General features: G+C 36.3%; 1 protein-coding gene and 1 long non-coding RNA gene across 2 annotated transcripts; one reads left to right on the forward strand and one right to left on the reverse strand.

Annotated features, from left to right (window-relative positions):
* Nucleotides 1-2935: 2935 nt before the first annotated feature.
* LOC145792449 (uncharacterized) lies at nt 2936-4051 on the forward strand. The gene is made up of 4 exons (XR_014331849.1): nt 2936-3073; nt 3153-3242; nt 3340-3863; nt 3964-4051. It is a non-coding gene; the product is annotated as an uncharacterized LOC145792449 (long non-coding RNA).
* Nucleotides 4052-16702: 12651 nt separating this feature from the next.
* On the reverse strand, nt 16703-19990 carry LOC145793000 (uncharacterized). The gene is made up of 2 exons (XM_082875228.1): nt 17312-19990; nt 16703-17235 (listed from the first exon to the last, which is right to left on the reverse strand). The coding sequence occupies exons 1-2, from the start codon at nt 19854-19856 to the stop codon at nt 16919-16921; spliced, it is 2862 nt and encodes a 953-aa protein (XP_082731354.1). The 5' UTR covers nt 19857-19990; the 3' UTR covers nt 16703-16918.
* Nucleotides 19991-26168: the final 6178 nt, after the last annotated feature.

A 26168-nucleotide genomic window follows, 5' to 3' on the forward strand; every position in this document is an offset into this window, starting at 1 on the left:
ATAGTTGGAAGAAAAAGAGTATCTTTTATGAATTGCCATATTGGGAGCACAATCTAATAAGACACAACCTCGATGTGATGCATATAGAGAAGAATGTTTGTGACAATGTGTTGTGGACAATATTAGGGGTTGCAGGAAAATCGAAGGATGGTGTTAATGCTCGGCGTGATTTACAAGATATGAATATTAGAAAACCCCTACATTTGCAGTTAAGAGGGTTGAATAAAGCCTATTTACCACCAGCACAATTCACGATGACCAAGGATGAGAAAGATTTGTTCTTGAAAGTGTTGAAGGAAGTAAGAGTTCCCGACGGGTATTCATCCAATATATCACGTCGTGTGCGCTTACATGATAGAAGCATTGGGGGTCTTAAGAGCCACGATAGTCATATTCTGATGCAACAACTTATTCCATTGGCTATTCGCAGATCGTTACCGAAGAATGTAATTGAACCCTTGATTGAATTGAGCAATTTCTTTAGACAATTGTGTTCGAAAGTGAATCGTGCGACGGATTTGCAATATATTAAAGATCGTATCGCTGTAACACTTTGTCATCTAGAGAAAATATTTCCTCCGAGTTTTTTTGATATAATGGAGCACTTGCCTATACATCTAGCTGATGAAGCGTTATTGGGTGGAGCGATTCAGTTTCGATGGATGTATCCAATTGAGAGGTATCTTCTTACTTTGAAGCAATACGTGCGTAATAGAGCTCGTCCTGAAGGATCAATTGCTAAAGGATATCTTATGGAAGAATGCATGAATTTTTGTGCACAATATCTCAGTGATGTGGAAACCAAATCTAGTCGACCCGTGAGGAACTATAGTGGTGCTGATAATTTGGGTCATGCTACTGGTGAAAACACAAGCTTTTATCTTGATAATACTTCTTGGGTACAAGCTCATCGGTACATCTTATGCAATACAAGCGTGGTTCAACCATTCATAAAGTAGGTTAAGTCACTCACTCAATATTTTATTATGTTTATTGAATTTTCAACTAAAATTTTTGTATGGCTAAAATTTCAATCTACACAGCAAACACCTTGAAGTACTTAAGCTCAAAATGCCTCGTGTCGACGATCATCAACTTCGGCGTGAACATTTTGAAACTTTTCACATTTGGTTCAAGGAACATGTATGTATTTAACTCTATAGATTCTAGTTACTTAAGTCGATCTACATTTTAAATTTTACATTTCGTGTTAAATAGGTCCAAACTTTGCGAAGGACTACTGATGTCATACTTTATGAAGAGCTTATTCTATTGGCAAATGGTCCTCATAACCTGGCAAGGAGGTTCAACGGGTATATACTGAATGGGTTTCGGTATCGAGTAAAGGCCATGGATGATCGTCGAGCCACACAAAATTGTGGTGTAGCTTTGAAGGCAGATACCATAAGTTATGCTAGTCGAAAAGACAAGAATCCTCGTCTGGGGTCTGTGTACTATTATGGACAATTGACAGATATTGTTGAGATTCGATATTCCAATGAGAAGAAACATGTGTTGTTTAAGTGTGATTGGATTGACAACATTCACGGAAAGAAAGAAGATGTCTTTAATTTCACGTTGGTGAACTTCAATCATTTGTTGTACCGAGATGATCGAATTACCAATGAACCTTTCATCTTGGCGTCCCAAGCAGAGCAAGTTTGGTATGTTGCAGACCCGTTACAACCAGACTGACAAGTCGTGGTGAAGATGTCTCAAAGAGGTTTATTTGATATGAGTTCAACTGATCCACAAATCGAGCCATACATGAGCCAACAATTGGAAGAAAATATAATGCTTCGTGATGAAGAAGTTGGTTGGGTGAGGGAAGCCGCAGAAGGGGAAACAGTTGATGTTCAAATAGGCTGATATGTAATTAACATTAGTAATTCAATTATGGCCAAGGTTGTAGTTAATCATCAATTTCTTAATTTACTTTGTCTTTGTAATTGTATTAGTTCAAATCATGTCATATTATAGTTGATGACAAACCATTGTCTATGTTTCTAATGTCAATTAATGTTATATTGCTTGAAGATTATTATGGGAAGGAAGAGGAAGCCTGATCATACCCGGCGCATGATGTCTGATGTGCTACATAACAGGACATCAGTAGCACCACCATTAGAGGAGGCATCACATCGGCCAGCATCGGAGGGGCCATTAGTGCCACCAGCATCTGAGGGGCCATTACCACCGTATCGACCACCATCAGTGGCACCACAGCAGCTACCATGTACTCGGCCTCCACGTCTACCATCGGTGCGTCCACCATCAATGGCACCACAGCAGCTATCATCATCAGCTTATGAGCCATCCGCAGGTATTTAAATTTGCTTTGAGTTGCATGAAAATTATTTACACATACATTTATTTATGCTCATTATATATAACTTGTTTATTCTCATTGTATTTTGCAGACCCTTCGACTTCTTCACAGCCCACATCAGGTTTATTTGATATGATTTGTATTCACATTATTTAAATTTGCATTTGGTTGTTACCATTGCATATTGTTTATTATTATTGTATATCGCAGGTCATGTTAGTTCTTCATCGACCTCAACTAGGCGTGGTAGAGGATGTGCCAAGGGCATTAAAGAGTGGGGTACTGGTAAAAAGCTGCACATACAATTTGATGGAAATTACTGCCCAATAGGGGATAACGTGGCCAAGTTAACTACTCAACTTCGCATTATTGTCCGGAATGGTAACATTGTTCCTCTTACTTTTGTTGACTGGAACAGTGTGCCTGATGATATTGTTGATGCTATCTGGAAGGATGTGAAGGTAAAAGTATATTTTTGTCCACAAATTCGAATTCCAAATTTGTGTTATACTTAGCCTTAAACTTTGTGTTTTATAGGACAATTTGAATATATGTCCAGAGGAGTACAAGCCAATCTGCATGAAAAACTGCAACAGCATATGGAAGGATCACAAGAACAAGCTTAAGGCTAAGTATTTCAAGCCTAGAAGCTCTGATCCTAATCTGAAGGATGATGTTCCTATGAACGTTGTGCCAAGCCAGTGGGAACAACTTGTAGAGTATTGGCGTACTTCCGATGCTGAGGTATACAATTACGTTATATTTATGATATGTAAACATACAAATCATATTTACATACTTACATTTGTTGAACTTGTTATAGAAAATTGCAAGTAGGAACGCTAAAAATCGGCGAGCTCACGGCATAGCTCATACCACAGGGCGTACTACTTTCTCTCAGATACGGCATGAGGTTTACATTTTATTGTTTTATTTTTCTATATAAATAAACATTGTATATTTGCAAATTATTTGGATTCTAATTTTCATATTTCTAAAAAAAAATTTAGATGACCAGTAAGGGGGAGTCTACTGATAAGATGAATGTTTGGCTTATGACACGTAGAGTAGATGACATAGAGGTTATCCAGACCTTGGTAGTTTCCAAACACCTTTGATTGTATTTAAAGTTTATTTTTTGTGTGTCAACCATCTTAATTTCGCGTATACTTGTGTGTCTTATTCAATATAGGATGAGTTTAATCGTCAACTCTCTATGCTACCTGAGGATGGTCGGACTTTGGAGGCTAGGAATGCCATTTTCCATGAGTTGATAGGTCATGACAGACATGGATATTGTCGCACATACGGGAGAATCGTGCCTCGGAGAGTGGTGTATAAGGATGGTGCTGGGCCATCACAGTCAACACCCCATCCATCGACTATTGATCAGATCACGCAGCAGGTTCGTGCTGAGCTAAGGGATGAGTTGAGGGAGGAGCTGCGAGCAGAGTTCTCTACACATTTGCAGCAGATGAGAGCTGAGATGATGGCCCTTGTGTCACAGGGGGCGAGTGTGGATCCCAACAGACAGGTTCCATATAAACATCACAATTGTTTGATAGTTCAATTTTCATTCAAGATTATGTATGAAATTCAAATATGATTAACACATTATGCACTGACTAACATAGGTTCCTGATGCATCGAGTGGCCACCGGGCATTTAGGGAATCTGCAAAAGACGAGAATCCATATACACCACCACCAGAAGATCAGGTATAAAATTTATCTTTGCATTCTAAGCTAAAATACATCTTTGCGTTCTTTACTTGAATTCGAGGCGTTAACGCCCCAAAATCACCAAACGGCGTCGGTTTAGGACAAAACCTGGCACACACGACCGCCTAGGCACGAGAGACTTGTGGGAGAAGACGGGGCTCGAATCGGGTTCCCGGTTTGGGAGTTAGAGTCGGATTTCACTTTAGGCAAACAACTTCCTTAAGAAACTTGAATTTGAGGAGTTAACGCCCCAAAATCACCAAACAGCGTCAGTTTAGCACGAAACTTGGCACACACGACCGCCTAGGCACGAGAGACTTGTGGGAGAAGACGGGGCTCGAATCGGGTTCCCGATTTGGGAGTTAGAGCCGGATTACACTTTAGGCAAACTACTTCTTTAAGAAACTTGAATTCGAGGCGTTAACGCCCCAAAATCACCAAACGGCGTCGGTTTAGCACGAAACTTGGCACACACGACCGCCTAGGCACGAGAGACTTGTGGGAGAAGACGGGGCTCGAATCGGGTTCCCGGTTTGGGAGTTAGAGTCGGATTTCACTTTAGGCAAACTACTTCTTTAAGAAACTTGAATTCGAGGCGTTAACGCCCCAAAATCACCAAACGGCATCGGTTTAGCACGAAACTTGGCACACACGACCGCCTAGGCACGAGAGACTTGTGGGAGAAGACGGGGCTCGAATCGGGTTCCCGGTTTGGGAGTTAGAGCCGGATTTCACTTTAGGCAAATTACTTCCTTAAGAAACTTGAATTTGAGGAGTTAACGCCCCAAAATCACCAAACGGCGTCGGTTTAGCACGAAACTTGGCACACACGACCGCCTAGGCACGAGAGACTTGTGGGAGAAGACGGGGCTCGAATCGGGTTCCCGGTTTGGGAGTTAGAGTCGGATTTCACTTTAGGCAAACTACTTCTTTAAGAAACTTGAATTCGAGGCGTTAATGCCCCAAAATACCAAACGGCGTCGGTTTAGCACGAAACTTGGCAGACACGACCGCCTAGGCACGAGAGACTTGTGGGAGAAGACGGGGCTCGAATCGGGTTCCCGGTTTGGGAGTTAGAGTCGGATTTCACTTTAGGCAAACTACTTCTTTAAGAAACTTGAATTCGAGGCGTTAACGCCCCAAAATCACCAAACGGCGTCGGTTTAGCACGAAACTTGGCACACACGACCGCCTAGGCACGAGAGACTTGTGGGAGAAGACGGGGCTCGAATCGGGTTCCCGGTTTGGGAGTTAGAGTCGGATTTCACTTTAGGTAAACTACTTCTTTAAGAAACTTGAATTCGAGGCGTTAACGCCCCAAAATCACCAAACGGCCTCGGTTTAGCACGAAACTTGGTACACACGACCGCCTAGGCACGAGAGACTTGTGGGAGAAGACGGGGCTCGAATCGGGTTCCCGGTTTGGGAGTTAGAGTCGGATTTCACTTTAGGCAAACTACTTCTTTAAGAAACTTGAATTCGAGGCGTTAACGCCCCAAAATCACCAAACGGCGTCGGTTTAGAACGAAACTTGGCACACACGACCGCCTAGGCACGAGAGACTTGTGGGAGAAGACGGGGCTCGAATCGGGTTCCCGGTTTGGGAGTTAGAGCCGGATTTCACTTTAGGCAAATTACTTCCTTAAGAAACTTGAATTTGAGGAGTTAACGCCCCAAAATCACCAAACGGCGTCGATTTAGCACGAAACTTGGCACACACGACCGCCTAGACACGAGAGACTTGTGGGAGAAGACGGGGCTCGAATCGGGTTCCCGGTTTGGGAGTTAGAGTCGGATTTCACTTTAGGCAAACTACTTCTTTAAGAAACTTGAATTCGAGGCGTTAACGCCCCAAAATCACCAAACGGCGTCGATTTAGCACGGAACTTGGCACACACGTCCGCCTAGGCACGAGAGACTTGTGGGAGAAGACGGGGCTCGAATCGGGTTCCCGGTTTGGGAGTTAGAGCCGGATTTCGGTCCAGTCAAAATTATTTACTAAACTATCTTTCTAATTATATAGTAGTCAATTTTTTTTTATATTTTTCTATAATTAAAATATTAACACATTATATGGTTTTTAATTATTTTTATCTTGTTTTTTTCAGATATTTCCTGAGTAGTAGTTGGCTTTTTCTGGAATGCGGGCGTATCAAGATTATGACTAATTTTTGTTTTTGTAACCCACGAACGAATGAAGACGAAAACTTTTGATTTTGATTTTGATTTTGATTTATGTTATTTAAATTTGGGAGCAACATTATGTATGTATTGTGCGACGTTATGTAGTGGCATAATTTTTATTGTTCTGAATTTTTATTTATGTATTGCTATGAATTGAACAATATTATTAATTTTCATTATTTGTCAATTTTTGTTTATGTACGTATTTATATTATTCTGTAATTTTTCAATTTTTTATACTTATTTTTTTATCTAATACAGGTTATTTTAATTTTTTTAATAATTTATCAGCAGGGTTTTTTTTATTTTTTTTATTTTTTGAGACGGGAGAAGAACCCGTCGCAAAAACCATTAATAGGCTTTTGCGACGGTACCAACACAGTCGCAAAAGCTGTCTTATTGAATGTACAGGACACCTTTAGCGACGGTAAACCGTGCCGTCGCCAATACTTATAAGATGCCAGAGCCTTTAACGACGGTAATGTTCCCGTCTCAAAAACTCACTTTTAGCGACGGGAATTACGTGCCGTCGCGAAAAGTGATTTTTCCCCCATTATTTGCGACGGGAAAAATGCCGTCGCAAAAAACTTGGCTTACCGTCGCAGAAACTAATGGCGACGGTACTTACCGTCGCGAAAGGTCTTTTGCAACCCCATCTGTCGCGACCCCCCCTTACCGTCGCAAAAAGCCACATTACCGTCGCAAAAGACATTAGCGACGGCTTTCGGGAGCATTTGCGACGGCCGTTTACCGTCGCAAAAAACAAATTTTTTTGTAGTGAGCCTTGGAAACCCTTTAGTTGAATTTTATTCATAATAATAACCCATCATGGTTTTACAAAATACTGTTGGAACAATCTTCTGTGTAAATAAAATAAATAGAAATAAATCCAAACAAATAAATAAATAACGTACCGAATTTATTTATTAAACTGAATAAATAATTTAAGACCAAGTCGAGTGTGTGACACTCTGTCCTTAAGACAGATTCGCCCCGCTACGGTGCTTACGGTTGAGTGGCGTCTATCTCCCAGGATACAATGATCTTCACAAAATTGTTGTAGCACACCAAACAAATTTGTACGTCGAACCAAACCTGTGTTCTAATACTCTCTTTAATTTATTCTACAACTAAAATGAAGAATAATGCAAAAGTAGAAAATTTTGGACAACAAAGAGACAACTAGACTGAATTTTCTCGGATGAAATATTTTTTTCCTACTTTCTAAACTGCTGGAACATATGGATATTTATAGGCAAAATCAAAAAGACCCAAAAAGGTGCCACAAAAAGTGAAAGGGTGCACCTCTAAATTCAAACCATTCCACTGACGGTTAAGCAGACCAATATAAAACAATTTGAAAAATTGACCGTTAATGGACAAATGTTCAACTAATTGGAAATAGAATGAACCGTTGGTGGAAAAGTAAAACTTGTGGGAACTAATTAATTTAAACTATTGGAATATATATATAAATATATATTTGAATAGTTTAATAAATAAAGGAAGAGGTACAAATTTTAGGAAACCACTTAGAAACTCAAAATTTGCAATTAGAATTAAATTAAATTCCCACAATTACAAACTTTAGGAAACCACTCAGGAACCCAAAATTTGAATTTAGAATTAAATTAAATTCCCACAATAATTTTTAATTGAAAAAATCCAAATGAATTTTATCAAATAAAAATTAATGTTAGACTCGAAAACGACGTCAACTTCCCATTCACTCATAAATGGTTTTGACGTTCCATCTTCACCGTGTGACTTGCCACGCGGCAAGGAACACTTCACCTCTTCGAACCCACCCCAAAAGACGTTTGGGGTCCACCCAAATTGGGCTAAATAATATGCCTATATAAAACCATTTTTTCCAACAATCCCCCACATGAAAGGAATTTGACGGAGAGAAAATGCAACAACATGATCTAATCAGAGAGAGTACAGAAATTGAAAATATTCTGCAAAGGATAGGTAGCTTTTGGCTTTGAACCTTCCCTTGTGAGATACTATCGGATTTACTAGCTAACCAGTGAACATGATGTCTTGAACTGTTCAGCCGTTTGTGTAAACCAAAACAATAGAACTCACACAGTATATTCTCAGACACAGTTTAGTTCTCACTATTGTGTTCGTTTTGGCCCTGAACAACCTGGTCTTTCATGAGTGCTCTAAAGACTTGTAGCCTTTCACAAATCTTATAGAACCGGCCCAGTTCACACTCACATAGGTGATTCTTATGAAAAGTATCCTGCCATACTCCACGAGGTTTACCTAGATATAAGAATCATTAAAAGTATTACTTAACCTAAATCGCTGCAGACATCACTTATTTCATCATAGAAATGGGTAGGAGTTGGACTCCACAGTGATCCTTCTAAGTCAATCACAACTCGGTTGTCCCTTTGAACCTAGATCTTGGGATCTCCAGTCAACTAGGTTGGGTTGCCGTTGTGGTAACTCTTATTTAATAGGCTTTAGTCCCATTCTCCTCGATGAATTCTCAACTAACTCTCTTGCTAACCCTTTGGTTAGTGGATCCGCTATGTTGTCTTTAGACTTAACATATTCTATGGAAATAATTCCATTAGAGAGTAGTTGTCTTACGGTATTATGTCGACGACGAATGTGTCGAGACTTACCGTTATACATATGACTCTGTGCTCTACCTATTGCTGATTGACTATCGCAATGTATGCATATAGCAGGCACCGGTTTTGGCCAAATTGGAATATCTTCAAGGAAGTGGCGAAGCCATTCTGCCTCTTCCCCTGCTTTGTCTAAAGCTATATATTCAGATTCCATAGTAGACCTAGCAATACAAGTCTGTTTGGAAGATTTCCAAGATACAGCCGCCCCACCAAGAGTAAAGACATACCCACTGGTGGACTTCGAGTCTCTAGTATCTGATATCCAATTTGCATCACAGTATCCTTCAAGTACTGCTGGATATCTAGTATAGTTAAGCCCAATGTTACGAGTAAATCGAAGATATCTTAGAACCCTTATCATTGCTTTCCAGTGTTCTACTCCCGGATTACTCGTGTATCTACTTAATTTACTTACTGCATAAGCTATATCTGGGCGAGTGCAGTTCATCAAGTACATTAAGCTTCCAATAATTTGGGCATACTCTAATTGAGAAATACTTTCCTGTACATTTTTAGAAAGATACAAATTAACATCTACAGGAGTTCTAGCAAGATGATCATCATCTTTGCTGAATTTGTCAAGTATTTTCTCAATGTAATGAGATTGTGACAAAGCATATCCTTCTGATGTTTTGGTAATTTTCATACCAAGTATTACATCAGCAATGCCCATGTCCTTCATGTCAAAATGTTTATTCAACATTTTCTTGGTAGTTTTAATCATGTCATTATTACTACCAATGATGAGCATATCATCTACATAAAGACATACAATGACATAACCTTTATCTGTGTTTTTAATATAAACACATTTGTCACACTCATTAATTTTAAATCCATTTGACATCATTGCCTTGTCAAATTTCTCATGCCATTGCTTTGGCGCTTGTTTTAAACCATATAATGATTTAACCAATTTACACACTTTCTTTTCTTTTACTGGAACAGAAAACCCTTCTGGTTGTTCCATGTAAATTTCTTCATTTAACTCACCATTTAAGAAAGCGGTTTTAACATCCATTTGATGAATTTCTAGATTGTATAGAGATGCAATGGCAATTAGCATTCTAATGGATGTGATTCTAGTAACCGGTGAGTATGTGTCAAAGTAATCTAGACCTTCTTTTTGTCTAAATCCTTTGACTACAAGTCTTGCCTTGTATTTGTCAATTGATCCATCCGCTTTCATTTTCCTTTTGAAAATCCACTTATATCCAAGAGGTTTACAACCTGGTGGTAAGTCCACTAGTTCCCAAGTATGATTTTGCAAGATGGATTCAACTTCACTGTTGACAGCTTCTTTCCATAAAGGAGCTTCAGGACTGGACATAGCCTCTTTAAAAGTTAAAGGCTCATTTTCTACCATATATGTTAGAAAATCTGAACCAAAAGATTTTGAGGTTCTAGCACGTTTACTACGCCTAGGTTCCTCTTCTTCATTTTGATCTAACTCTTGTTCTTGATCATGTTCTTGATCATTACTAGTAATAGCATCAAAAGATCTTTCCTTATTACTAGTCTCTTGTCCAATCTTATTCGGAAATACATGTTCAAAGAACGATGCATTCCGAGATTCAATAATAGTATTTACATGCATTTCGGAATGTTCGTATTTATGAATCAAAAACCGATATGCACTACTATTCTTGGCATAACCAATGAAAATGCAATCAATGGTCTTAGGACCTATCTTAGTCTTTTTAGGACTAGGAATAGCCACTTTAGCCAAACACCCCCACACTTTTAAGTATTTGTAGGATGGTATTCTTCCATGCCACAATTCGTAAGGTGTTTGATTCACTTTCTTTCGGGGTACTTTATTAAGTATATAATTAGCAGAAAGTATTGCTTCCCCCCACAAGTTCTGAGGTAATCCAGAACTTATTAACATGGCATTCATCATTTCTTTTAAAGTCCTATTTTTCCTTTCAACAATACCATTTTGCTGAGGTGAGTAAGGAGCGGTGGTTTGATGAATTATTCCATGTTCTTTACAAAACTCACCAAAAGGTGATTCATATTCACCACCTCTATCACTTCTAAATTTTTTGATTTTCTTACCAAGTTGATTTTCAACTTCATTCTTATATTGAATGAAAGTTTCCAAAGCTTCATCCTTGGTTCGAATTAAATAAACATAACTATATCTAGTATAGTCATCTATAAAAGTGATAAAATACTTTTTCCCACCTCTAGTTTGAATTGATTTAAAATCACAAATGTCACTATGAATTAATTCAAGTGGTTCTGTACTTCTTTCAATTGAATGAAAAGGAGTTTTAGATAATTTTGCCTCAACGCAAACTTCACATTTATGATTTGAATCAATGTTAAATTTAGGTAAACATTCCATATTAATTAATCTACGCAAAGATCCATAATTAACATGTCCTAATCTACCATGCCATAAATTTGAAGACTCAAGCAAGTAAGAAGAAGATGTAGTATTATTAATAACTGAGGGTACAACGGTCATTACATTTAACTTGAAAAGGCCATCAGACATGTAACCTTTTCCTACATACATCCCATTCTTAGTAAGTACAAATTTATCACTCTCAAATACTAGCCTAAACCCATTCTTACTCAACAAAGATCCAGAAACAAGATTCTTGCGAATGTCCGGTACATGCAGCACATTGTTGAGGGTGAGTTCCTTTCCAGATGTCATCTTGAGTACAATCTTTCCTTGTCCTTCAACTTTGGAAGTTGAGGAGTTGCCCATAAAGAGTTGTTCACCATTATCCACTGAAGAATAAGATGTGAACATCTTTTTGTCGGCACAGATATGGCGAGTAGCACCAGTGTCCACCCACCATTCTTTAGGATTTCCGACAAGATTTGCCTCGGAAACAACTGCAGAAAGATTGATGTCATCGACACCATTGGAAATATTATCCACTTCGGTCATGTGGGCTTGAGCAGGCTTCTTGCTTGTTCTTCTTTTGTTTTTGCCTTTGCTACGGCAATCTTTGGCCCGATGTCCCTCTTTGTCACAGATGTAACATTTGCCATTAAACTTGTACTTTTTATTATCCCCCCCTTTAGAGCCTTGTGATGAACTTTCTCCAGAAGACTTTCGTTTCTTGGTTTTTGAAGCATGTTCCACCACATTTGCCTTAGACTCCATAGGAAGCTTACCAGCCCGCTTTTCAGAATTGCGGTTGTCCTCCTCAATCCTCAAACGCACAATCAACTCGTCCATAGAAATTTCTTTGCGCTTATGTTTGAGGTAGTTCTTGAATTCCTTCCAGCCTTTTGGTAATTTTTCAATTAAGGCTGCAACTTGAAAGGATTCACTGAGAGACATACCTTCTACGTGAATGTCATGCAGAATGAGTTGGAAATCTTGAGCTTGGCTGATCACAGTTTTTGAATCAACCATTACAAAATCTAAGAATCTGCCAACCACAAATTTCTTTGAGCCGGCATCTTCCGTTTTGTACTTTTTCTCCAACGATTCCCAAAGTTCCTTTGCTGTCTTGATTGGACTGTAGACGTTGTACAATGTGTTGTCAAGTCCGTTCAAGACGTAATTCCGGCAAAGGAAATCGGCATGTTTCCAGGCATCAATAGCAGCAACCACTTGCCGATCGGTTTCATCCTCTTTCAGGATAGGAGCATCTTCACGGAGGAAACGAGCCAGGTTCAGAGTTGTAAGATAGAACAACATTTTCTGTTGCCATCTTTTAAAGTCAGTTCCTAAGAACTTCTCTGGCTTTTCACCGTGATTTACCGGTACTGTTACAACAGGAGAGGGGGTTGGCGTCATTACAGCCACCACAGTAGTACTTGTTTGGGCATTCGTTTCAGTAGCCATCAATTCTAATATATAAAACAAAAGTATAATTAGAATTTACACTACACAGAAAATTAAACCAAATTCACAGAATTAAATTCTGTAAAAATAAAAGAGACAAGAATGTAACTTTTATTTTCCAATTAATTTGAAAATAAAATTAAATTTTATTTAAACAAATTAATTCCACACAGAAAATTAAATTCTGTAAAAATAAAAGAAATAAAAAAACTATAACTTTTATTTTCCAAATAATTTGGAAATAAAATAAAATTTTATTTAACCAAATTAATTCCACAAAAGAAAATAAATTCTGTAAAAATAAAAGAAATAAAAAACTATAACTTTTATTTTTCAATTAATTTGGAAATAAAATAAAATCTTATTTAACCAAATTAATTCCACACAAGAAAATTAATTCTGTAAAATAAAAGAAATAAAAACTATAACTTTTATTTTTCAATTAATTTGGAAATAAAATAAAATTTTATTTAACCAAATTAATTCCACACAGAAAATTAAATTTCTGTAACACTTCAATAATTAAAATACTGAAACAGAATTTTAATTAAAGAAAACTCAGAAAATAATTTCTAAAAACCAAAATTAGTTTTCTGACAAAATTCCACAAAAATATATTCTGAATTGTTAATGACACCAGTATCGTACTACTAGTTGTTGTCAAAGAAAAGAGACAGTATATTACTACTATCTGTCAAATAGCATATAATCACTATTTGTTTTTCCAACCAGAATATTATTTTGTAAATTCACAGAAAATAATTTTTCTTCCGAAATTATTTACGAAGAATGAAAACGGAAAACAAACGAAAAATTCTGTAAACAGAATAATTCGAATCTGTCTTAAGATTGTTGGAACAATCTTCTGTGTAAATAAAATAAATAGAAATAAATCCAAACAAATAAATAAATAACGTACCGAATTTATTTATTAAACTGAATAAATAATTTAAGACCAAGTCGAGTGTGTGACACTCTGTCCTTAAGACAGATTCGCCCCGCTACGGTGCTTACGGTTGAGTGGCGTCTATCTCCCAGGATACAATGATCTTCACAAAATTGTTGTAGCACACCAAACAAATTTGTACGTCGAACCAAACCTGTGTTCTAATACTCTCTTTAATTTATTCTACAACTAAAATGAAGAATAATGCAAAAGTAGAAAATTTTGGACAACAAAGAGACAACTAGACTGAATTTTCTCGGATGAAATATTTTTTTCCTACTTTCTAAACTGCTGGAACATATGGATATTTATAGGCAAAATCAAAAAGACCCAAAAAGGTGCCACAAAAAGTGAAAGGGTGCACCTCTAAATTCAAACCATTCCACTGACGGTTAAGCAGACCAATATAAAACAATTTGAAAAATTGACCGTTAATGGACAAATGTTCAACTAATTGGAAATAGAATGAACCGTTGGTGGAAAAGTAAAACTTGTGGGAACTAATTAATTTAAACTATTGGAATATATATATAAATATATATTTGAATAGTTTAATAAATAAAGGAAGAGGTACAAATTTTAGGAAACCACTTAGAAACTCAAAATTTGCAATTAGAATTAAATTAAATTCCCACAATTACAAACTTTAGGAAACCACTCAGGAACCCAAAATTTGAATTTAGAATTAAATTAAATTCCCACAATAATTTTTAATTGAAAAAATCCAAATGAATTTTATCAAATAAAAATTAATGTTAGACTCGAAAACGACGTCAACTTCCCATTCACTCATAAATGGTTTTGACGTTCCATCTTCACCGTGTGACTTGCCACGCGGCAAGGAACACTTCACCTCTTCGAACCCACCCCAAAAGACGTTTGGGGTCCACCCAAATTGGGCTAAATAATATGCCTATATAAAACCATTTTTTCCAACAAATACCATCTTACAATTATATGAAAAGAGTAGTAGTGAACCACAAAGGGCTCAATGCCACACCAAGCAACAAGATTAGCATGAAGAAACATCATCATATCAATTGTGAATATAACCGTGGCCCCAGGGACCATCAAAATTCCCATGTTAGGACCATGCAACAAAATTTGTCAATTATTTTTTTATTTTTTTTTATTATTTTTTTTATTTTTTCCGACACTTCAGTTTTTCAAGTGACATGTAAGTTTACAGTATGCCACATCAGATGATGATGAATAAAAATATAATAAATAAACATTGGCAAACTTTTTCCGGCACCTGAATCTTGCTACTGTTTTTTTGTTTTTGTTTTTGTGAGTTTCTAAAATGCCAAGAATTTTTACTCCATTTAAAGAGTGATGGGAAGTCTTCGTGCCGTAGTTTTTAAAAAATAATATTTCAAATTCAAACTTTAACTATTCAAAAATTATCATCTTATGATTTAAATTTATTTTACACATAAATCTCATACTATACAAATTTAATTTCAATCATACATTTTCATTTGAGATAAATTCAAAATAATTAAAATAGGGTTCATAGACTTATTCTTTAAAAAATGCTGGGAAGACTTTGCTGCCAACCATTTTTCACTTTTCCAAGGATTTAAAAAATGATGCGGAAACCTTTTTACAAATATGTATATATATATATATATATATATATATGTCCGCGTTTATTTTTGTATTTGTTGATGTTATAAAAAGTTACACATCAACTACTCAACACCTAATACAATTGACTAGCTGGAAAAATAAATAAAATCCAAGGGGTTGGCCTGGCATAGGGTCTACTCCCCTCAAGATGTCAAATTCGAAATCTCTTAAATGCAAATAATTTTTTAAGGCAAGTTTATATGAGATTTTGTCTCGGCTTTAATTAGACCCTACTAGTGGATTATAGGATTGGTCTCGATCTAGTGGGCTGAGTTATCAAAAAATTAGTTGATTAAAAAAAAAAATCAGAAGAGAAAAGAAAAGAAAAGAAAATAGAAGAATTTAACAAATTATTTTATAAAAAATAGTTTGTAAGTAAATTTAACATCCAAACATAACAGATAAGATTCATAGACCAGTTAAATTTACCCGTGACACAAGTGGTGGAATGCTCAAGGAATTCCCTTGCAGCCACTTGAAAAGCTAAAAAAAATGATAAAAATCAAGAGAACATTACAAAAAACGACCAACTTCCTCCAATCCATTTTTTTTAATTGATTCAGAATGGTAACCCCCAAGTGTAGTTGCCTTTCATTTTCCATCAATTATTTCGGTGCAAGGAAAAATCAGTTTTTTGAACTAAAGCTACCCAACTCGACATGCGTTGACGTGGACTTGGACTTATCAGCGCAGAAAAAAGTCCAAAAAAAATTTAATTCCATCATTATTGAAGTTCATGCATCCACTGAAGGGAAGGACATCATAAGCTAAATGTCTAATGCTACAAGTCTTGGGACTACTACCACTTGGAGCTGAATTTCAATAATGGAAGAAAGAAGAAGAAGATGACATGAAGGCCTGTTGGTCCGTTGTAACATTCAAATTTATCGATTATATCTTAAGATTATCACACAACGAAATTTTCGGTGATCTAATAATTATGAATATTTTAAACAAGGGACGGAGAGATTAGAGAATACTTCACCATCTCTCACCCTCCATGTTATACTTTAGCACTTGCACTTCAAATCTGATTTGAAGATTTCGGATTTTTGCCTTTTAAACAAATTCTGCTTCAATGAACAACTCTGATTTCAAATCAAAATAGAGAAAGCAGAGTTGTTGCATTTATATGATTCATAAGATATTCATGAACCCACAACAATTCAGCTTGAAGTGGAATGATAGAGATTAGAGTGGATCCACCTAGTTTATTATTGGGTAATTAAAATAATTTAAAATAATTGTAATTTTTATAGAAGTTCAAATCGATCTGTGTGTCGAGTACGAATGAAAATTGTGACACGACTCTCACTTTTTGAACAGTTGCCATTAAAACACAAATTTCCCTTAATTAAAAAAAAAATTATAAAATGAAAAAAGAAAAAATTGAAAAAAAAAATCCTTGAATAAAGACCATTTACCGAATTGATTTTAATAGATTTATAAATTTATTCCCTTTTTATCTAAAATTTTATTGACAAAATTATACACTGGGATAATTCCTCTCAAAGCATAAGATAAAATGTAAAGAATCAACATAGTTCAAACATACAATCATCCTATATTACAAAATTATACATTTTTAATTATTCAAATTAAAAATTTATTTTGCCCGAACTTGATTGTTCTTGCTTAGCACCCAGTGATCACCAACCTTTTTTTTTCAAGCACTTGAGATGCAACATTCATGGTAGGTCGCGCTTGAGGATCAACACATAAGCACCACAGTGCTAGCTTCACAATGGAATTCAGTTCATCTTCAATTTTTCGACCAGAAGGAGGCGAAAGACGACGATCTAACACATCTTCAAGTTCTAGTCTTTGATCAACCAATGATTTCAGGCTTGAAATAAGTTCTCCAGGATGTGATCCCATCAAAACTTCAAGTGCCAAAACCCCAAAGCTATACACATCACATTTTTCTGTCACTGTCATGTTGTATGCCAATTCTGCAATAAAAAAAACCCAAAATAAAATGGTTAGATTTCAGTGATAATATCATTTTTATGAATTTATTGAAGTTACCTGGTGCGATATATCCATATGTGCCTGCAACCGTGGTCCAATGTGAGGAATTAGGCATCAAAAACCTTGCAGTGCCAAAATCCGAGACATGAGCCTTAAGCTCCAAATTCAACAAAACATTCTTGCTCGATATGTCACGATGAATTATTGGAGGCATGCAACTATGATGCATGTAACACAAAGCATGAGCTACACTTCTAATAACTTCCACCCTCTTGAACCAATCCAACTCATTTGCTTCCTCATCACTGCTCAACACATTTGCCAAGCTTCCTCTTTCCATGAACTCACAAACTAAAAATGTGTGCCTTTCATGAGAGCAATAGCCATAGAGTTTCACAATGTTTCGGTGCCTTATTTCTGTCAACGTTGCTATCTCACTCATGAAGCTCTTGCGATCCTCAATCTCCATTGTTTCAGTTGTGGTGCTCAGCTTTTTCACCGCAACAACTTGGCCGCTTAGTAGCTTAGCTTTGAAAACTCTTGCTGACCCTCCTACCCCAATGCAATACTCATCGTTGAAATCTTCTGTGGCATTGATGATGTCCTCATACACAATTCTCCCATCAAAATTCCAAATTGAAAAGAGATTTTCGTTCTTTGACTGGGACTCGTATTCTTGCGCACTCACTTGGTGTCCTCTGTGGTAAAGTGCGATGATCCCAACAAACACGAATACGAGAAACAGTAACAAAATGGAAGAGGTGATGATAATAATGACCATACGAGTGTGTTCACTTTTATGGCTAGTATTTTTGGGAGATGTTGATGTGTTACATGACCTCAATCCTTGGATTTCACCACATAAATCTTTGTTATTAGCAAAATATTTCAGAGAAGAATCAAAGGCCTTGGTATTAGGAAGAGGACCCTCAAGATCATTGTAAGACAAGTCAATGGACAACAAGCTAACCATGTCAACTAGAGAATTGGGTATGGAACCAGAGAGATTGTTGTCGGAGAGATTCAAATTTTCAAGATTTACAAGCTTTCCAAACTCGGACAACATCTCTCCAGTGAGTGAATTGTAACTCAAATCAAGTAAAGTTTGTAAGGCTACAAGATAACCAATATGGTCTGGGATTGAACCATTCAAGCCATTCTTGCTCAAACTTATGAACCGTAGTTTTATGCAATTCCCAATTTGATTTGGAATTGGACCACTTAGCATGTTCAGTGATAGATCTAGATATTGCAAATTGGACAATGCTCCAATTTGTGAAGGTATTTGACCGGTAAGTTTGTTAGCGTTTAATCTTAAGTCAATTAATTCAGTCAAGTTCCCAAGTTGTGCCGGTATTTCCCCAGAAAGTTGATTTGAAGAAAGGTCAAGAACACCCAGTTGGTTCAACTGAAGTATTTCCTCAGGGACTTTCCCAACAATCATATTCCCAGCAATTTTCAGCTGTGTCAGATGCCTGGATTCTCCCCATTGCGGTGAGAGCCTACCTTGTAGCAGGTTATAGCTCATATCGATGTAATTAAGGCTTGGATATACACCAAAATCTTGGTCTAGAATACCGGTTAGTTGATTATATTCAAGTCGAACTCTAAACAAGGTTGTGCAATTTCTTAGACTTATTGGAATAGGACCAGTAAACTTGTTATAGGAAGTTGTGAAATTCACAAGCTTCCCATTTCGACACACTTGTTGAGGCAAGTGACCGATGAAGTTGTTCTCGGTCATATGAAAGGTTGTCAAAGCTGACGAGTTTCCTATTCCTTGAGGAACAAAACCAAATAACCGGTTTTTACATAGGCGCAGATCGGTTAACTTAGTCAATGAACCAATATTCCAGGGAATTTCCCCGGAAAGTTGATTTTCTGTCACGCGCAAAGCGGTTAGCTCACTCAAATTACCCAAAGAACTAGGAATTGTACCAAAGAAATGACTCCAATCTAAAGCAATAAGAGTCAAGTTCTTACAATTCCCCAATTCTAATGGAATATAGCCACTCATGTTAGTGTCTTGGATTAGTAGCCTCTGGAGGCTAAAAAGCCCGGTTTTCACCCCTTCTGTTCCATTAGGAAACAAGCGCGAATCGAGCTCACCACTGATCATGTTTCGCGACACGTCTAGCTCGACAACCATGGAAAGGTTGGCAACAGAAAGTGGAAAAAAGCCAGTGAAAGCATTTGTAGAGAGATCAAGGAATTGGAGGTTTGTGAGGAGGCCTATGGTGATTGGTATGGTGCCAGTGAGTTGGTTTACTTTGAGATCGAGGCGAAGAAGATGAGGGAAAGAAGAGAAGTCTAAGCGCTCGAGCGTACCTTTTAGGCCAGTGTAAGCGAGGTTTAGTCTGATCACATCTCCGGCATCGTTGCAGGCTATTCCATGCCATTTGCAGTGGCTTGAGCTTGAGAGGTTGGTTTTAATGGCCCATGAGGTGAGGATTGATTGGTTCGCTATGCTTTGTTTCCATTTGATAAGTGCCTCAGCTTGTGAGTTTGGTGATGGTTGAGCATTGCAAAAAGGTAGCAAAACTAGTAAAGAAACTAGCAAAAAGGTCGCAAAAAGGCTGAGATGTTTTACTTGCTTGGTCATTGCTGTAGAGTGGAGGTTTGGTTTGCTCTGAGGTGGGTTTTTGATCTTCTGAAACAGAAAATGCTTCTGTGTCAGAACTTAAAAAGCAAGCCTCATCTCATCAGAATGGAACCAGAGTTTCATATTGTAAGGGCCAAAAGATAAATCAGTACGTTTGTTTTCAGTTTTTAGAATTTACATTTTAAAAATTTTATTTTTTTTATTTTTCGTATTTTTCGTTTTTATTAAATTTTTTAGATATTTTACGTAATTTTTTTTTTAATTTTTAAATACACCTAATATAAATACACTTAAAAAGTATAATTTTTGTAAAAAAATCTTCAAAAAATTCACAAAATACAAAAAATACAAAAATACAAAAAAAAATGAAAATTCAGTTTATTTTGTTTTTTATTTTTGTGTATTTATTAATTTTTTAAAATATTTTTTCACAAATATTTTACTTTTTAGATACATCTAAGTAAGATACATCTAAAATAGTAAAAAAAAAATACTTAAAATTTTAAAAATATTTATTAAAAATAAAAAAATGAAAATAAAAAAAACTCAATTTTCAAAAAACTAATACCAAACACACTAAATAATATTTTTTCACCATATAAACAAACACACATGTATTACAATACGATATATAAATCATATATAAATTAAAAAAAATTCAAATATCGTAGAAACAATCTCTAAGAGGATAAAGAAATTTTTTGGTAGAAAATAAAAAGAAAATGCAAGATAAGAGAAAAATGAGATATATATAAATGGAATTGGGGCGGCTTCTGTGTGAGGGCACAGCAGCCACTGTTGTGCGGTCAAATTGGTCCATTTCAGAACCCATTTAAATAATCTGAACAGTTCATATTTTAGAATACATCGAGTAGAATATACCTGAAAAAAAAATTAAATTAATCGGATATCGTTAACCCTTTTATCCACTCACATTTGTATTTACAAAAATAAATAACAATTGTAATTTAAAGTATTAAAATAAATACAAATGTTAGTGGATGAAAAGGTTAGAGATATCCGATTAACTTGAGTTTTTGTAAGTATGTTCTACTCGATATATTCTAAAATATAAATAGTTCGGATTATCGAAATGAGTCCCAAATGAGCCCATTTGACCGCACAGCAGCCACTTCAAATCTTATCTTTTATACTAAGAGACCATGTTATTTCTGAACTAATATATATATATATATATATATATATTTAGAAGTACAATGTCAAACAAATTTTTTTATAGAAACAGGGAGCTATGGCTCCCCATAGCATTCTCTTAGTTCCATCCCTGCATCTCATTTATGGGTAGGATAAACCCAAAAGAAATATAACTGCATATTCACCAATATTTTACAAATTTCTTTTTATATGTTTTTTAATTTCTTCTTAAATCTATGAATCAAAGATAACCATAGAATTGATGATCAATGTTGGTCACATGAATTTTCGATGGCGCGGTATATACCGGTTTATTAGTTGATACAGTACATTATGGCTTATTTTTAACTTGAGATATTATTATTTAATAATAAACTAAATAACAACTTTTAGATGTACTAGTTACAAAATTATGTTGAAATAAATAAGTGAAAATTACCATTAATTGGAAATTTTATAAAATTATTACAGATTCATTGAAAGACTTATGATTTAAATTATTAATATTTATAAAATTTATTACTTATTTATAATTATTTTTTAAGACTTGTATTGATTTGAAATTTTATCAATAAATAATTACATTTGAGCAGTAAAGCTTTTTGGTACCAATTTAGTTCGAATCATGTAGTTTTGGTATGATACTTCTTCCCTCTTTCTACTGACGTTCTCATCTTGTACATTGGTTTACATCAATAAAGTTCTTTTCGTTGTTTCCAAAAAAAAAAAAAAAATGAATTGATACAACTTATTATAAATTAAAAATTGATAATCATAAAGAGGAAGTTAAAATATTTTTCTTTGAACTTTTAAATAATTAATTTATTTAAATTATTTCTGCAGAAGTTGCAAAAAAAACAAAACAAAACGTACCACAAACTCAAAAGGATAAAAATAAGGGACCGAGTCTGATTTTATTTATTTATTTATTTATTTTTAATTTTTAATCGGCGAGTGTGAATCGTTCTAATCAAGTGATCCTATCGACATTAACTGCAGGGAAAAAGATCGGCTCAATACAAAATCATGGGTTCCACCACTTTACTAATGTCAACAAAATCACTTCAAAAATTAATAGAAATTATCTTACTGGTCAGGACAACCACTTTCGTTTTCAGTCATTTCAGAACAAAGAAACTCAAAATTTTCAATTTGATGTGCGTGTGGGCCCCAAGCAAGCCAACTGTGGAGTAGGACTTATCAGTGCAGAAAAAAGTCCCAAAAACAAATTAGTTCCTTCATTTTTGAATTCATGCATCTACTGCACAGAGGGGCATCATATGCTAAATGCCTAATGCTACAAGTCTTGGGACTACTACCACTTGGAGCAGAATTGGCTCAATACAAAATTATGGCCTCCACCTCTTTACTAATGTCAACAAAATCACTTCAAAAATTAATAAAAATTATTTTATGAGTTAGGATAATCACGTCCTTTTCGTTTTCAGTCAATTTAACGCGTTTCAAAGCAAAGAAAATCAAAATTTTTAACTAGATGTTCTAAAAAATTACACTTTTTGACTTATTGACTTATATGAGTTGGGTTTGATGCGATGTGTTAGAGATGTGATATGATTTAAATAAGATGATGTGACTTAAATAGGATAGTAACTTTTTGACTTTTTATATTATTTAGTTTATGCCAATCCAAGTCTTAATGTGCGTGTGGACGTATGGGCCACAAGCGAGCCAACTCGCCATGCGTGGCCGTGGACTTGGACTAATCAGTGCAGAAAAAAGTTCGAAAAACAAATTAATTCCATAATTTTTGAATTCATGCATCTACTGAAGAGAGGAACATCATATGCTAAAAGCCTAATGCTACAAGTCTTGGGACTACTACCATTTTGAGCTCAATTTGCTCAATACAAAATTATGGCCTCCACCTCTTTACTAATGTCAACAAAATCACTTCAAAAATTAATAGAAATTATTTTATGAGTCAGGACAATCACGTGCTTTTCGTTTTCAGTCAATTTAATGCGTTTCAGATCAAAGAAAATCAAAATTTTCAACTTAATGTGCTTGTGGGCCACAAGCGAGCCAGCTCGCCATGCGTGGCCGTGGACTTGGACTTATCAGTGCAGCAAAAAGTCCGAAAAACAAATTAATTCCGTCATTTTTGAATTCATGCATCTACTGAAGAGAGGGACATCATATGCTAAATGCCTAATGCTACAAGTCTTGGGACTATTACTACTTGGAGCTAAATTTCAATAATGGAAGAAAGAAAAAGAAGACGATAAAATGTTTCAAGGCCTGTTAGGCATTCATCGGTTATATCTTAAAATTATCACATTTTAAAATTTTCGATGATCTAATATTATGAGTATTTTGAAATAGGAGATGCAGAGCCTTGAGAATACTTTACCATCTGTCACCACCAATTTCATAATTATGCACTTCAAAGATATCATTTGAAGACTTCGGATTTTCACTTTTAAAGTAAATTTTGTTTCCTAAAAACAACTCTGATTTCAAACCAAAACAAAGAAATCAGAGTTGTTGCATTTATGTAATTTGTGGGTGTTGATTTTTGACCACACAATCAAATGGGGGAACTCAGCTGGAGAGCACCGGCATAATAGATTAAGCCTGAACAACCTGTAACAAGAAGATGAGAATTCGGCAGTGGTTCTTCTACCTGGGGATACTTCGACGATCAAGTTAGTAAACAAATATCTCTCAAAAATAGCAAATTGTGCTTAAACTCAAAAGAAAGAATATACAAAGTATACCTTAGACCCATAAGGGTGCCTTACTTTTATAACCAACAGTGACCTGATCCCTTTAGAAGCTTCACTTCAGTGGACTGAGGGTCAATGCTCATCTTAGACCCTTATCTAGATAAAGATAAACTTTTCTTGAGCTTTATCTTTATCCAAAATGAGATACTCCCCTGTTCTAGAACTCTTGTTCCTTATCTGCTTAACTTGGATTCTGGTATCTTCGCAATAACCTCGGCTTAGCCGAGATCATCTCGACAACATGACCAAGCCACGTGGCACCTCGACTGATACTTTGGTACCACTGTAGCCACATGTTGTTATTTACAAAATACTCCCCCACAACTGCCCCCTAGGTTCTATTACCTCGGTAACCTGAGGTGATGGAACCTACATCGTCTGGCCATACTTCATGTCGCTAAATTCATTCTTCTTTTTTACTGAGATCATTACTCGTCGGCATCATATAACCAATACTCAACTGTCTACTTTCCTAAGGATCAAGAACCAAGAACCCAATTCTTTAAGCATCTCAACCAAGATCATCTCTATGGCTGAGATCATGGCCTTGTTACTTCAAGAATTTCAAGAGTTCTAACTGCGTATGAGCTGTCACGCACAGTCTTTTCAACCGTTTCCTCCACGTGTCCCCTCCTCATTGGTTCGTACCTAACATGCGCTACTAGTTCGCGATTCTGCCTACACTGCCTGACAGGCACGTCGCACAAGGTGTTTTCATTTCATTTTGCCACATTTTCAGTTTTTGACCAAACTTCCTCCCTCTCTCTCTCTCTCTCTCTCTCTCTCTCTCTCTCTCTCTTCGTCTTCTCACTTTGCAAATTTGATTTTCCTCTCTGTGCCCAAACTTTCTCTCTTTGAACTCCATTGCTGTGTTCTTGAGCTCTTTACCACCACTTTATTCACCATCTTTGGCAAACTGTTCATCCTTCGCGTCCGATCATCTAACTCCGGCAATCCTCACCTCGGCGTCCGTTTCCTCTGTTTCAACCGGTAAGCTACTAATTTCTTTTTCCCCTATTCAGTCTTGTACTATTTTGAATATGTTTCTTCCCTGAACTCGCCATATGCTCTTTTTACTGCATTCGTTGTTGTTGAATCTCGTATTCATAGCTATATCATGAATCAATTTCTTGAATTTGCTCTATATTTTGAAGTTTTGTCATTGTGTCTCTTGACTGTCAATCGCATTTGTTTGTGATCTATGCACATTGCCTTCATATACTCACTCAGTGTTTTGTGGATTTGCAATTCCATATCTGTGTTTCTTTCTTCTTCATGTGATTCTTGAATTTTGCCTCTGAATGCTTCTTGGTTCCAAACTTCGTTCTGTTTCTGTTTGCTTTGTTTGTCTTTCAGATTCTTGCTTCTATTTCTTGTTTCTGTAGGATTAAGTTTGGGATTTGCTTTAGAACTCACACATTTAGGAAAAACTTAAACAAATTTCCCCTTGGATCTTAAAAATTCTTGCCCTAGTGCCTGTTTAGGGTTTAGCCGAGGTTCTAAAAACCCTACTAGTTTCTTTTCTCTGAAATCCATCACAAAACACTTTAGGCTGAGATCATGGGTATGTTTAGGTGGAGGGTAGACACCCCGACCAAACTAAAGTACTTCCGACAAGAGTTCTCCATCTTCGCCAACATTCAAATCAAGTTGGTTGAGGAGGAGGACTCTATCATGCCTGATGGAGATTCCATGCCAATCTCAGTAGTTCCATTCATAAAGTGTGGACTCAGGTTTTCCCTAGACATCCTCTTTAGGGAAGTCCTCCACTATTACAAACTTAACCCTATGCAGCTAGCCATTAACTCATATAGGATTATTAATGGCATAATCGAGTTGGCACACTGAGAAAAAGCCAAGATAACACTAGCCGACATTTTGTTTTGTTACACCATGTGTGGCTTTAAGTCTGAAAAAGGCTATATATATATATTACCTCAAGCCCACATCCACTGCCTACAAACTCATAGCCGACCTCCCAGACTCCAACAAAGGTGCTGGAGATGATTACTTGATCGTCTCGGGTAACTGGGAGTTTGCGCCTGATGACAATCTTCATCTCTGTCCTCTGCACCGAACAGTGATTAAAAAGGGTGATGGTAAGAACTAAGTCATCTCATAACTTACCTTTATTAAGACTTGCTAGTTCATCGATCTATACTAATGTTTTCTTTTTGTTTCTCTTTTGCAGCTCTTCTCTAGCCATCAAAGGATTTTCGTCAAACTTTCTTCCCCAACCCTGATCTGAAAAGGCTTTTAGGTTTGGATATTGATAAGCGCAAAGCCCCTTTGCTGCTTAATTATATCCCGACCTACAAGTCTGCTTTGCCCGACGTTCCCCGCCAAAACAAGACTCTCCCATCGGCAACAACCCCACCAGTTGTTTCATTGCCAAGGCCAAACCAAGCCT

The sequence above is a fragment of the Camellia sinensis genome, chromosome 6, assembly GCF_055761805.1.
Source record: "Camellia sinensis isolate YWXY chromosome 6, ASM5576180v1, whole genome shotgun sequence".
Lineage (NCBI taxonomy): Eukaryota > Viridiplantae > Streptophyta > Magnoliopsida > Ericales > Theaceae > Camellia > Camellia sinensis.